General features: G+C 42.8%; 1 protein-coding gene across 1 annotated transcript in view; it reads right to left on the bottom strand.

Annotated features, from left to right (window-relative positions):
- Positions 1-518: 518 nt before the first annotated feature.
- The window catches only part of AK5 (adenylate kinase 5), a 197,097-nt gene continuing 184,230 nt past the window's right edge, over positions 519-13,385 (bottom strand). Inside the window, exon 14 of the mRNA XM_090269636.1 lies at positions 519-656. Coding sequence (XP_090125762.1) covers positions 588-656 — 69 coding nt within the window. The 3' untranslated portion in view covers positions 519-587. The remainder of the gene's footprint in view (positions 657-13,385) is intronic.

Below are 13,385 nucleotides of genomic sequence, written 5' to 3'. Positions count from 1 at the left end.
TTTCACATTCTGTCTTACAGTTTTCAAATGGAATCAGATTTCTAATCAGTAATTGGCACTGTCAGCCTAACCTCTGGCCCTGAGCTACTAGTAGATAAGACTTGAGGAAACAGTTACTAGAGGAAGATGCCCAGCTTGTTTCCGCCCCCCTCCGCAATGTGAAGGGCCTTCATCGGGCAACAGCATACCGATCTCAGGGAGAGGAAGGAAGAAAGTATGTTCAGGATGCTAACTTACTCCCTCTTTGATGAAAAGAGAACCAAACGAGCAGACTAGCAAGTCCCGAGGCACAACTGACAGGCTGGCACTACACTGCTGTCCACATTCTAATACCTCTGAGGTGCTACCTGTGTGACAGAGAAGTGTGCTGTGAGTACAGACAGCTGTCTGGATCACGAAGAGGCAGGGGAACACCAAACACACCATGCATGGTTTCCAGGCGCCTCAGACAGGTCAAGCTGGGAAGCAAACAGCAATGTCAGGATTTGAAGGGAACACACAAAGTTTAACCTGAAACATACTGTTAAGGTATGAACCTTTTAATATTTTTCTGTCTCCACTCTCCTTCACATACATGCATTTTGTCTTCAGAAAATAGAGTCAATAGCTTTGCAGAGTTGAAGAAAAACTTCCTCTGGCGTCCCCTCTGCATTGATCTACATTTAAAAAGAAAAAAGTTGTAAGAAATGTTTGTAAATAAGATTTTTAATAATAAAAATTTACCTGCTTATAACTTGCTGTGCAAAATTTTAATAAGACACCCAAACCAAAAATGTTAGTAGTTAAAAAATTATGTGCCTAAATTAAAACAACAATGAGCTACCGCTACACACCCATTAGAATGACCAAAATCCAAACAACTGGCACCACCACCGTCTGCTGGTGAGGATGCAGAGAAATAGGAACGCCCAATATCTGCTCATGGGGATGGGCAAGATTATGTACAGCCACTTGCAAGGCGGTTCAGCAGTTTCTTTAAAAATTAAATGTTCTTACCATGTAATCCAGCAATTGCACTCCTTGGTATTCACCCAAAGAAGCTGAAAGTACATCCACACAAAAACCCACATGGGAATATTTACAAGAGCTTTGCTCATCGCCAAAACTTGGAAGCAACCAAGACGTTTTACATTAGTTGGATAAACAACCAGACAATATAAAATATTTAGTGCTTAAAAGAAATGAACATCAAACCATGAAAAGATGTGGAGGAAACTTAAAGTGCATATTACTAAATGAAAGAAACCAATCTGAAAAGGCTACATACTTTCTGACATTCTGGAAAGGGGGAAACTGGAGACAGTAAAAAGATTGGGTTTGAGGCTGAGGAATGACTAGGTGGAACACAGGATTTTTATGGTAATGAAACTATGTATATTGGCAGATACATGCCATACATTTTTCAAGACCCATAGAAACTGGACTTTCTGTGATATGTTGATGTAGGTTCATAGATTATAACAAATGTACCACTTGTGTGTGGTAGTGATAGTGGAGGAGGTTGTGTGTGTTTGAGGACGGGTATGTGAGAAAGAACTCTGCTCAATTTTCCTGTGAACCTAAGACTGCTCAAAAAAAGTATTTAAAAAACAAAAACTAGGTGCCCTGTTGAGGTCAAGTATTGTGAAGTGCCTTTGCTTTGGAATTAGTTGAAATGAGACTTGTGAGCGTTCAGGAGCATTTGGAGCAGGGAATTAGGGCAGAGGTTGAGGGCTGTGGAGCAGAATGAGGGGGGAGGGCTGTAAAGCAAAAGCTGGGACCTCGACCTGCAGCTGTGCTAAGGACAGAGTCCGCCCGAAGATTGTTGATAGACCAGTGCAAGGAGCCCACAACAGAGGAAGTAGGGAGAGAGCTGATTTCTTGGGCATGAAGGCACTCCTACCCCTTGCTCTCCAAATTTCCTAACATGCCAGCCACTGAGCTTTGTTTCATCGCCTGTAACATCCACAGAAAGTAGAGGCTTGATGATCCACATGAGACTCATGGGAAGGGAGGAGCTGGTGGCAAGCTTGTTTAATCTGCTTTTGGGGCTGCTTCTCCAGAGGTTCTCATTTGGTAGGTTTGGGCTGGGCCTTCTAAACTGCATAATAACAAATTCTCTGGATGTTACTGATGTGGGTCATCTTAGACCACACTTTGAGAAACAATGATATCTTCAACTCTCATCAACCTTCTTTGGGCAAACTAGTTTTGATTTCACAATATTAAGGGTTCACTGATTCCAGTGGTAGAATGAATTCTCAAACAGAACAAAACACATTTGAATATCCCAGAAAATAGATACAGCAATGTTTATAGAAGCACTGTTTGTAATAGGCCCAAACTGGAAGAACTGCAAAAGTCCATTGACAGTAGATGGATAAATAAATCGTGGCATAAACTCCTTCCTTAATGAGGGCTGTAGGAGGGAGAGAAGATGGCTTGAGAAATGGAAGGCAGCCACAGAAACGGTGTGTGAATACCAGTGGGGACTGAATGAGAAAAAAATCAAGGACACCTGGCTTCTGGCTTGAGCACCAGGTGGTTCCTTTAAAGGAGAGGGAACACAGGAGAAGCAGCAAGTTTCAAGAGGAACAGATGAGCAGTTAAATTTTAGACAAGGTGACTTGAGGAAATCTGATTTAAAGTGGTAGCTCTATTTATAAAATGAAATGTTCTATCTTTAAGTTAAAAAAAATGTGGCATAGTCATATAATGGAATCTATGGTAATAAAAAAAAAGCTAGAGCTACATTAACAACATGCATTAATCACAAAGTTGAGGAAAAGAAGCAAGCCTCCAAAGCCTGCTATATGATTAAATTCATATAAAGCTAAAAAACAAGCAAAGCTAAGTTATATCTGTAAGGGATCCATATCTAGGTGGTAAAATCATAAAAAGCAAGGGCACCATTATCAGAACAGAACTGTGGCCACTTTTGGGAAAGAGAACTGAAGTTGTGATCAGCAGACACATGGTGGGGGGATGCTTCTGTGATACTCTTTCCTAACTTTTGTGGTGATGACAGTCATTCATTATTCTTCAAAGGGTACTTGTATGCATTCCTGTACGTATGATAGTTCTCAAAACAGAGAAAATAATTAAACTTGAAACTTAAAAATATTTAAGTCCTTCTACTCCCATAAATATGTCACACTTGATCCTTGCGGGAGACCCAACGACTGCCATCTGCGGCTTGTCTCCCTGGCTCGAGGGTCTCCATCTGGGGGCAAGGTCTTAGCCTTTGACCTGTTTTTTTTCCCTCACAGCGCCTTGCTGATCGCCTTATCTTGCCTTCCTTTTCCTTGCAGCCAACAAACATTCCCTGAGTGTGAACGATGTATAATGTGCAGGGATACCAAGCTGAGTAAGATATGTACCACAGTCCTGCTCTCAGGAGTTCACAGCTCATGTGCAGAGACAATTAACTGGAATTGACACTATTAGGATGAGAGCATGGGAACTAGAGATGAAAAGGCACCTTACACACTCGGGAGGGCATGGAAGCTTCCTGAGGAAAGTACTCATAATAATCCTTTAAAATAATAAACTTTACCAGTACTGAAGCCTAAGTGCTTTTTACTCATTGATTTACTTTTTAAAAAAAAAATCACTTCTGCCATCACTTGACTGCTGCCCTGGTTTGCTAGCTCCCTTCCTTCTTCCCTCCCTCCCTCTTGGAGCCCATTTTCTGACCCACAATCTGGACTTCATGTAAAGGATACGGGATTCTCTCTTATAAAACCGGGCAACTTGGTTTCAGAAACAAGGGCTAATAAGCACAGGCGCCCAAAGGGCAAAACTTGGTATTTTTTGAGGGCTGGGAGGTGGAGGATTTAGCTGGACCTTTTCCCATTTCTGTTTCCATCCCAAACCACACTACTCGTTTTGCTCTGTGGCTTACATATGGGAGTTATTTATTTAATTAAATAAAAGAAAGCTGCTCATTGTCACTCAGCCATGTGCTGTGGTGTGAGCTTCTGTAGAGCCTAAGGATGTGAGGAGATTATATTATAGACAAAATCAAATAATCAGGCTTTCTAGATGGAAAAAGCAGCCTTTGACTGAAGTCAGTGGGAAATCTGTGAAGCTGTCTGGGATACTCAGTCCCAAGATAGCACAGTCCTGAGAATAAAATTCTAGAGGCAGTGAGGCAACTTTGAAAAATAAAATAAAATCATAGGGTTTTTGTGTATGCGGCGTGTGTGTATGGATTGGATTTTTTTTTTTCTTTTTTTTAAGTAAAAGGGCACGCAGCTAAACTGAGAGGGCGGAAGCCTTCTGTCTGCTTTCCAGATTTCTCCCTCAGTTCTCAACCTGCACATTTCCTGAACCCCAGTGTCGATTCTCCCTGCTCATGCAATTCCCACACGGGAATATTTTGGGAGAACAATATGTGGCTTTTCTCTTTTCCTATGTAACCGTCTAAGTCCAGGGAAATGGGGGAAACACCAACTTACGAAGTGCTTTCTAAATCACAGGAACTATTCTCACTGCTCACAGCGTTGGCTCATTTAAACCAGCTAACCCGGTGTTAGTGTTTAACGTCCTTAGCGCACAGATAAAAATGCTGTGTAGTTAGCATATTGGTGGTTGTGTGTGAAAGGGGCTTAAAACTTGAAATTAAAGTGTCTTGTAACATACAGTACGCTTTCGCTCCATAATCAATGCTTGTAATATTAATTTAGAGCAACCCTCTCTCCGGTGATGTCCTTTTCCCAAAAGAGCCCCAGTTCTGAATCATCAGAGTCAGAATGTATGAGGTTTTAATGTAATTAACTGAAAACTAGGTAGATGGATTTGCTTCTGACCTTAAGAACTTGCCCCTTTTGGTGTGAGACTTGATATAAAATCCTACACTAAGCGATGTTCTGATTGGTAAGCAAAAAGATTAAAAAATAAAAATAAAACAGCTAAGAGCAAGTGAACAGGAAATACGGTTGAATCCCCGAGTTTCCACCTGACCCGTGAAGCGGAGCAGCCAGTGGAGGGAACACATTGCTCTATAGGAAAGGAGTCGCGCGGCTCTGGGAACCCGCATGTTCTGCCTTTCTCCTCCTTTCTTTCTGTGGATTTGAAACCATGCAACAGCTGGCTGGTTCAAACACTGCCCAGATCTAGTTGTGTTTTTCCTGAATTTTCCCATACTGTTCAAAACATTGCTTGATTTGTAGTTTTGCTTTTGATGTACTGGCACCGTGGGGCTTCTGGAACAAGCGCAAGCTGTCCCCGCGTGGCTTATGATTGGTGTGTGTGCAGCGGGGGCGCGACCGAGGCAGACGTCCTTGACATGCAGCACCTGGGCACTGTCCGGGGAGGACCACCGCTAGCCGCATTTTTCAGAAGTGGAGGTTATGTGAAGGCTGCTCCTGAGGAGTCACTATTTTACATACCCGGTCAGGCCGGTCAGGCCATATACTTCTCATTCGCGAGGCCATAAAAAGAAGGACTATAGTAACTTCACTGGAGAGATTTAAGGTCAAGTGTTAGCAACAATCCGAGGATGGATTATTCCGCACGTTTACGGCTTATCCGTGCATAGGACATCCCGAAGCACAAGCAGTTTGTCTACTTAAAATGTTACAGGGTACTGGCTTTCTTCCGTTCTCCTCAATCCTTCTGGAGTTTAAATCTGATGGCCAGATCTTTTCACAGACATGAAAAATCTATCCTCTCTTAAAGTGACCTACCTAAAACATCACTAATCAGCCATTTCCCTGTTTAAAATGGTCCCCTTCATTATCTGCATGCTTAGTGCAAACTTTCTAGTATGCCCTAGAACTGCGTTCTCCAGTACAGCCACCAAAGGTGGCTCCTGAGCACTTGAAAGGTGCTAGTATGACTGAGGAACAAAATTTTTAATACTATGTAATTAAAATTAATCTAACTTTTAAAATTGGTATTTAACTGAGTTATTAGAAAATTCAAAAACATGTTGGAATAACTTGAGTATGTGAAATCTACCATTTCAACCATAAATTTTATGAACTACAAATACATTACTAGTATTTCTGATGAAAACTTAGCATCTTATTTAATATATACTTACATACCACATTTTGAAGACATTTTAAAAGTATGTAAAAAAATCAATTTTATATTGATTACATGTTGAAATGATAATACTTAGAATATATTAAGCTAAATAAAATGCATTATTAAATTAATTTTATTTGTTTTTACTTTTTTGCTGTTGTTAATGTGAGTACTAAAATATTTTAAAATACATATGTAATCCACATTATATTTCTATTGGACAATGCTGATCTAGAAACTATTGAATGAATGAATGAATGGACTCAAGGCTCTTCACAATCTTGCCTCTACCTTGCTTTTCAGTCTACTCTGCTACTATATTAATTCATCTGTTGGCACCCCGTCTTGTGCTAACATTATTGGGCTCTTTTTTTGTCAGCACTTTTGTCCCCTCTCCATCTGTTGTGACCTTGAATTCATCATTTAGGACCCAGCCCAGATGCCCTCCTTTCTGAAGCCTTTACCTACCTTTCCAAGCCCAAGCTCGGTGTTCCCAAAGACCTGGGACATTCTGTGAATCCTATGACTATATATACCACCTTACTGTGGGCACAGAGCTTCATGGGTCCCTTTCCCCTTTGAATTCCCAGCATTAAGCACCATGCCTTGGACGTTAGAGATACCCCATCAATGTCCAAATATGCCAGGGACCTTGGATGAACCAGCACCCATTCTCTGCTGGTAGAATCCATGGCAGTAGCTCTGGGAGAAGTTCTGAATTAAAGTGAAGTAAAGGGACTGACTGCCCTGATTTGAGCAGAAGCAAAACCCGCCATGTGATTAAAGCAACCGCAGAGGAAGAAAGTCACAGAAGAAACAAAGGTCTGGCGTTCCCTTCTGCCTGCTGTTCTGGGAGGATACAAACAAGAGCTGAACACCACTCATTTCTCCAGGCCCACGGGGGTGCAAAGAACATTGCACCCAATCAGAAGCTCTTTGCAGGAATCTAGTGAAGGCTTGACAGGAAGGGAGTGGTGGAGAGGAGACTATTTCAAGCAGAATCATAAAGGAGTTTTGTGAGTCTCTCAGAGACAGATGGAGGATTATGCCTCACTGGTCAAGTGAGAGGTTCCTGGAAGCCCTTTCTCCTTCCTGAACTTCTCTGTTACTGGGCTGGCAAGCAGTAGGGAGGGTCCTCTCCAAATGCAGGTTGCTAGGGGCACTCAACCTAGGCGGGTCCAGATTGAATCCAGATTGAGGCTTCAGACTCAAGACTGAGAAGTAAACTAAACTGAAGTGGGGCATTGAAAAAAAGGGGCCTTTCCCAGGAAGTGGGAAATCCCAAAGCTTTTTTATATTCAAAGACCTTTTCAGGGAACTGTGGGGAGAAGGGGAAGTGGAAACAAATGGGTTGAAACAAACAAAATAAAAGCCTCTGCTTAACATAGCTGTGTCTCTTCAACTAGAAGCAAAAGGCTTTATACAGGTGTTTATTTACTGCGGAGTTGTTGGTAGTAGACAAATACAACCAGACTGGAAAGAAACTGGCAGAGTGAACTACAGAATACCTACATTATGGAATATTACATGGCTGTTAAAAAGGAAGCATTACTGTAATATGTCTTGACTTCCAGATACTTCAGAGACGTGTGTACATGATGGTAGTATTAGCCCATTTGATCGTCATAGAATCTCAAGGGAGATTTGCCCACTCCCTTACCTCCTGGGGCATGGGGATCTGGCAAGTCTCCCTCTATAACAGCCTCTCCCAACATCCCACTCGAGTACCCAAGGAGACCCAGGGAAAGATGAATAGTCACAGGAATTCTTACCTATTGTCAGTGAAAGTAATTCCATTGTGTGCTCCTGACTTAGCAAATGACCAGAAAAGCAGGAAGCTGTCTTTCTGCTACATGGCCATGACTTTCAAAGGCATGAGTTGTTCTCCCTATGCCCTGCCCCCTTATGACGTCTTTTCTGGGATCTAATTTAAGACTGTATTGCCAAAAGAAGAACTGAGGAGAGGGGGTGGGCCACAGCCCACACTAGCCCTCCTGGTGCAGGAGAGGCAAGCATGGAGAGTTCTGGGAGGACAGAGGGGGAGCTGTGCACCCCAGTGCGTCTTCCAGTGAAGATCTGATGTGCATAGTTCTGAGCGCCATCAGTACTCAGGGACAACGACAGAGAGATGGACGATAATCCGCACACCCTGCGGTCTCGAGGACGCCCCCCCTCCACAACTCCACCCCCAAGCCTTAGAATGTGACAGATTATAGTTTCCAAAGGTGACTGCAACAATATCTCCCACCCCACATCCTCTTCTGAATGTGACCTTGCCATTCACCGCCCCCCCCCAAGAGATGAAGTATAATCTCCCTCCCTTGGCCTTGACCTTAGAGACATTCTTGTAACCAGTGTAGTAGAAGCGATGCTGTGAGACTTCCTGGGCCAGGTCAGATTTGCAGCTCCTGCCTGGTCTCTTGGAACATTCACTCACTGGAGGCTCCCCCTGGAGCGCCACCTTTGGACCGAGGAGCAAGGCTGTGGCAAGGCCTCTAGAGAGGCCACATGTAGGTGCTCTGGTTGACAGTTCCCGCTAAACCAGCAGAGCCCAAGCAGCAGACATGCGAATGAGGACGGTCTGGGGAGTGGAGACAGCAGCCCTCACTGTGGGAGCTGCCAGGCATCTGAGTCATCCCAGCTGAGGCCCCAGGCACCAGGGAGCAGCTAGGAGGCACCCCCACTGCGCTTCTTCCAAATTCCTGAGGCACAGAAGCCACGGCTATCAAATCATGGTTGTTCCATGACACTAAATTTTGGGTGTTTTGTTATACAGTAGTAATAGATAACAGGAATAGATGAGAAGTAAACTTAAGACAAATTGAGGTTTTTGATGAAAAATAAAAACCCTATAGTGACTCAGAAGGTATAAGAAGAAGGCCTCTGAAAATCATAAAGAACAGAAACTGGAAAAATTTCAAATAAAAATTTTTGAATACTCAACAATTAATGCAGGGGTGGGCTAAAGTAAGTTTATAGTTGGGCGTGAAACAGTTTATTCTCGTATTATTATTTATGATTGCATTACTGTCCATACAAACAACTGTAACCCTGCTTTTGCCCACCCCTGTATTTATTGCATTACCCCCCACCCCACCCCACACTTGTACCAGGCACCGTGCAGCACACTGGGGGCAGAGCTGTGAACAAGACAGACATAAAAAATCATTTTCTGTTGCTGGCCATAGAAAAGTAAAGAACTAGTTATAGCAAAACACGATAAATTCAAAGATGGAGAAAGAAACAGTACCATGAGACCGCACAGGAGGGACACCTGATGTATACTGTTGTTAGTTTAAACAGTGCACAGACATGGGACGTTCAAACAGTAAGAAAACATGGTAGCTATGAAGTAAGAGCAGAAAGTCATGAAATGAGAACAGGCTTTGACTGAAAAGGCAACGGCATGAGATGAAAAGAATAAGTGAAGGTAAACAAACAAAAAAACCATGTGAGAATTAAAATCAACATTGGCAGCTAGAGAATAGGAATCATAGTATGAAAAATTGAATTGGTAATAGGAAAGACAAATTTGGGATTTTTCCTAGAAAGTAGATAGCAAAAGAAAGAAGAGAGAGATAAAAGAAAGAAATATATTGATGTGAGAGAGAAACATCAATCAGTTTTCTCTGGTACATGCCCCTACCTGGGATCAAACCCAAAACCTAGGTAAGTGCCCTGACTAGGGATCGAACCCACAACCTTTTGGTGTACAGGACGATCGATATTCCAAACAACAGAGCCACGTGGCCAGGGCTTATAGTGCCTTCTGCTTCCCTGCCTTTCATGGTAGTACCAAGAACTGCACTGCTCTCCCTCAGTTCACAGAAGTCTCCTGTCAGGTTAGATGACCGCCCAGAACAATGACGGTGCTGTTATGTTTCAGGACTTACTAAAAATGGCTTAACTATTTACAAACTTGGGACACTGCAGCAGAAGAATTGCTGAACAACATACTTTCTCTCTTTCAAAAGCAGAGTTGCCAAAGAATTTGATTTTCTGCATGTGTAAAATGCACGCTTAATGAGTCACTGGCCTCTCTTTTCATTAATTTAATGGTTAATACTAGTAAGTAAAGCAGGGACTGACATCATCTGTTATCAGGCACTCTTCATCGATGGCCTGAGCTGTTTCTAGACTAATTATATCATGAGCAGCACATATATACAAAATGGAGAAACACAAATGTAAGAATATATATCAAAACATGTTCATGAGTGGTTATCTTTGGATGCAAGAATTTTGGATAATTTTTTATCTTTATACTTCTAAATTTTCAGGTTTGTTTCTTTTAAAAAAGTAGTTGTCACTTTTATATTTAGCAAAAAGAGAGGTTTTAAAGATCAATTTATACAACTTTATATATGCAACTTAAGATAGCTATTTCTGGATTCCTCCCAAGTTCACAACAAGCTTTTCTCTTCTGGGAATTTCTTGTCCCTCACCCAATTCCAAGGAAAGAGTCCTAGGACACCACTTTATAGCAGTTGGGTCTTAATTCAAATGCAACCCCTTCAGAGACTTTCCAAACAACCACCCAAAATACCCACTCTCAGCAACTCTATTTTGTTTTACACACAGAGATTATCCTATTGGAAATGATTTTACTTCCTTCCCTACTGTTGTTCTCTTTTCAGGGGGCAGCTTTCCTGCCTTGTTTACTGCTCTGTCCCCAGCACCGAGAATAGCACCTGACATGTAGTTTGTGCTCAAAAACATATCCACAGAACAAATGAAAAAGCCCCATGTGACCTCTGTGTCTGGCCCTAGCTTAAATGACAAGAGAGAAGATCCTAAACAAAGCAATACTAATCAGAAAATTTCTAGAATTTGGAACTTTTGTGGTAACACGTGAACATGGGAGTCGCAGAGCGGCCATATTCTGGCTTCTGGGCCAAAGACAAAAACCTGGATGACAGAGAGAAAGAGAAGACACGTGGGAAAAGCAGAGGGGAGCCTGTCCCACAGCTCTCCCTGGGCTGCTGCGCTTCAGTCTTGGACTGCATAACTTTATAATTCAGTTCTGTGTTTCAGGTTAGGCTGGTTGGAGTTGGTGCCTGTCGCCTACAATGAAGGAATCCGAATTAATATATCTATGGTCACAATCATGTTTTGAAAATTCAGAGCAAAACATTTTTGGAGGAAATACTCCAGAATGGTTGCCTCTGAGTGGTGGCATGACCTAGTTTCCTAAAGTTTCTAAAACTAGTACATGTCAGTTTTATGACAAGAAAATAACATATTTTTTCCCTGAGAATCATAGTGTGACCAGCCCCAGTAAGTTATGTCAATCCAACCATTTTCTTTCAGGATGAAGAGCTGAGAGGTTAAGCAGTGAAATGACTCACCCACATGCACAAAGCTTATCCACACCACCATGCCCAGGCTTTCTGCTGCCCGGGCCTGTATTTTCTCTGCCAGGGACTCTTTGGCCAGTCATCCTGACATGCTACATTTCAATTATTTTTTCAATAATAAGTTCTTTCATTTTGGTGGGGGGAAGAAAGGCTTCCCCAACTCAGGAGATCCATTGGTATCACATAGGCCTCTGCCCCTTGGTTTATGTTAAAAGAAGTTCTAATGTTACTGTATGATGATGGCATATTAAAGACATAAAGAATAAGGCAATGGCTGCATACATTCTGCTTTGCTTTTTTAAATTACCTTTGTTTGAAATTTAATTGCACTTTTTTTGGGGCTAGCTTGTGGCCAAAGGGGCTGTCATCGGGCCGAGGTGTCAGCTGATGGATTCACCACGAGCAGACCTGGGCAACATGGAGGCCCGAGCAAAGTGCTTGTGGAGGGTACTCTCCTTCTGGGCTGGCTCTAATTCCTACGTCAGTCTTACTGAATTACTGATCTGTCCCACTTTTGTCTTGAATTGCATTCACTGGCCCCATCTAGTTTTAAGAAAAGTCCTTCAATGATCCGAGAGCCCACCATGATGGTGAACTGCACTGTTTTGGGCTCAGTAAACCAATGAGACAGGGAGGAAGTGCTAACACTCCAAAGAGCATCACAGGAACAAAGACACAGATTGTCACTTGGAATTCAGGGGGAGATTAAGCTGTTGCAAGAACACTGGACAGGAGCCCAGAGGCCAGAAAGCAGGAAGAGACAGCAGCTTTCCCTTTGTCCACTGGGAAACAAGCCCGCCCCTCTCCTGAGCTGCTGGCACACCCCACAGAGAACTGCTAACAATTCTCACCTCCCTGGGTTCCACACTCCACCCTTCCTTTTGCTATGCTAGGTAGCGAGGAAGGTTTTGCTCTTTTTTTTTTTTAATTTAAATCTCTGCAGCTGCGTTGGTGGAGGACAGGCCCAGGCAGAGGCAATGGGGTAGAGCTGCCTCCTCAGGAGGTCCTTTGGGAGTCCCAAGGGCTGGAGCCCGTTTTGCACCAGAGTCAGAAACATTTGCAAAGTGGATCATAAATGTTACCTCATCACCAAAATGTCCCTCATCACCAAAATACAGGGGAAGCTGAAGAGATGAGCCAAATGGAACTGGAAACTTCCTTTTCCACTAACTTAGATATTTCTAAGGACTCCGGAACTCAGATGGGTCTGAGAACTCAGTCAACTCTGTATTCATGTGCCCATCATTTGCAAGAGTGTAGAATTTAGGTTAGAAAAATGCAAGAAAAAAAGCAGAGGGATTTTCTGACTCTGAAAGTGGTTAAACTCTGAATTATTCAGGGTTCGTCTCACCTCTATAAATCTTCAAAGTGGGAGAACTTTCCTTCTGTCTGAATAATTTCTGTATATGTTCCAGGCTGCACAAAGTGTGGGAATCGCTAATCTTGGAAAGGCCTTGACAACCCTGAACTCTTCAGCCCTTGCTCTTGTATGCTGCACTTTTTGTTTTGTTTTTGTTAAAGACCCAAGTCTTTGTGTTATACGGCAACCGGAGGTTACACAGAGCACAGCAAAGAGGTCTCCCCTTGCACACCGAGTCCTTTTGGTAGTAGCTGTTTGGGGAGCTGTGCTAAGAAGCATTCTGAGGCCACATCTGGGCACTGTAGGAAAGAGTGCAATGGCAGATTAGCAACATCTGCCACATATCTGACATGTCTGTGTTAAATAAAGGCACACCTTTCAGACGTCTAGACCCAGGGTTAAGTTCTTAGATACTGGAAAATGGAGAATTCACAATCTTCCCCCAAGGGAGTGATAACTGCAGCTGTCTCAGAGACAAGTATCTTCTATATGAGTTGATGTCTCTTATGAACTTACTGTGAATAGCAGAAAGTAGATGCTCACTTTCCTGCTGTGCTTTGGGGCCTCAGGACTTTGCTCCTGGAATACTGTTCTAGCCTTCTGGTGGTCTCCTAGTCTTGCCTTCCTGGGATCCGCTCTCTACAAGGCTGATG

The sequence above is a fragment of the Furipterus horrens genome, unplaced genomic scaffold, assembly GCF_987537825.1.
Source record: "Furipterus horrens unplaced genomic scaffold, mFurHor1.1.pri manual_scaffold_3, whole genome shotgun sequence".
In the NCBI taxonomy this organism is placed as follows: domain Eukaryota; kingdom Metazoa; phylum Chordata; class Mammalia; order Chiroptera; family Furipteridae; genus Furipterus; species Furipterus horrens.
The sequence above is the reverse complement of the archived record's forward strand: the minus strand, read 5'-3'. Positions and strand labels throughout refer to the sequence as shown.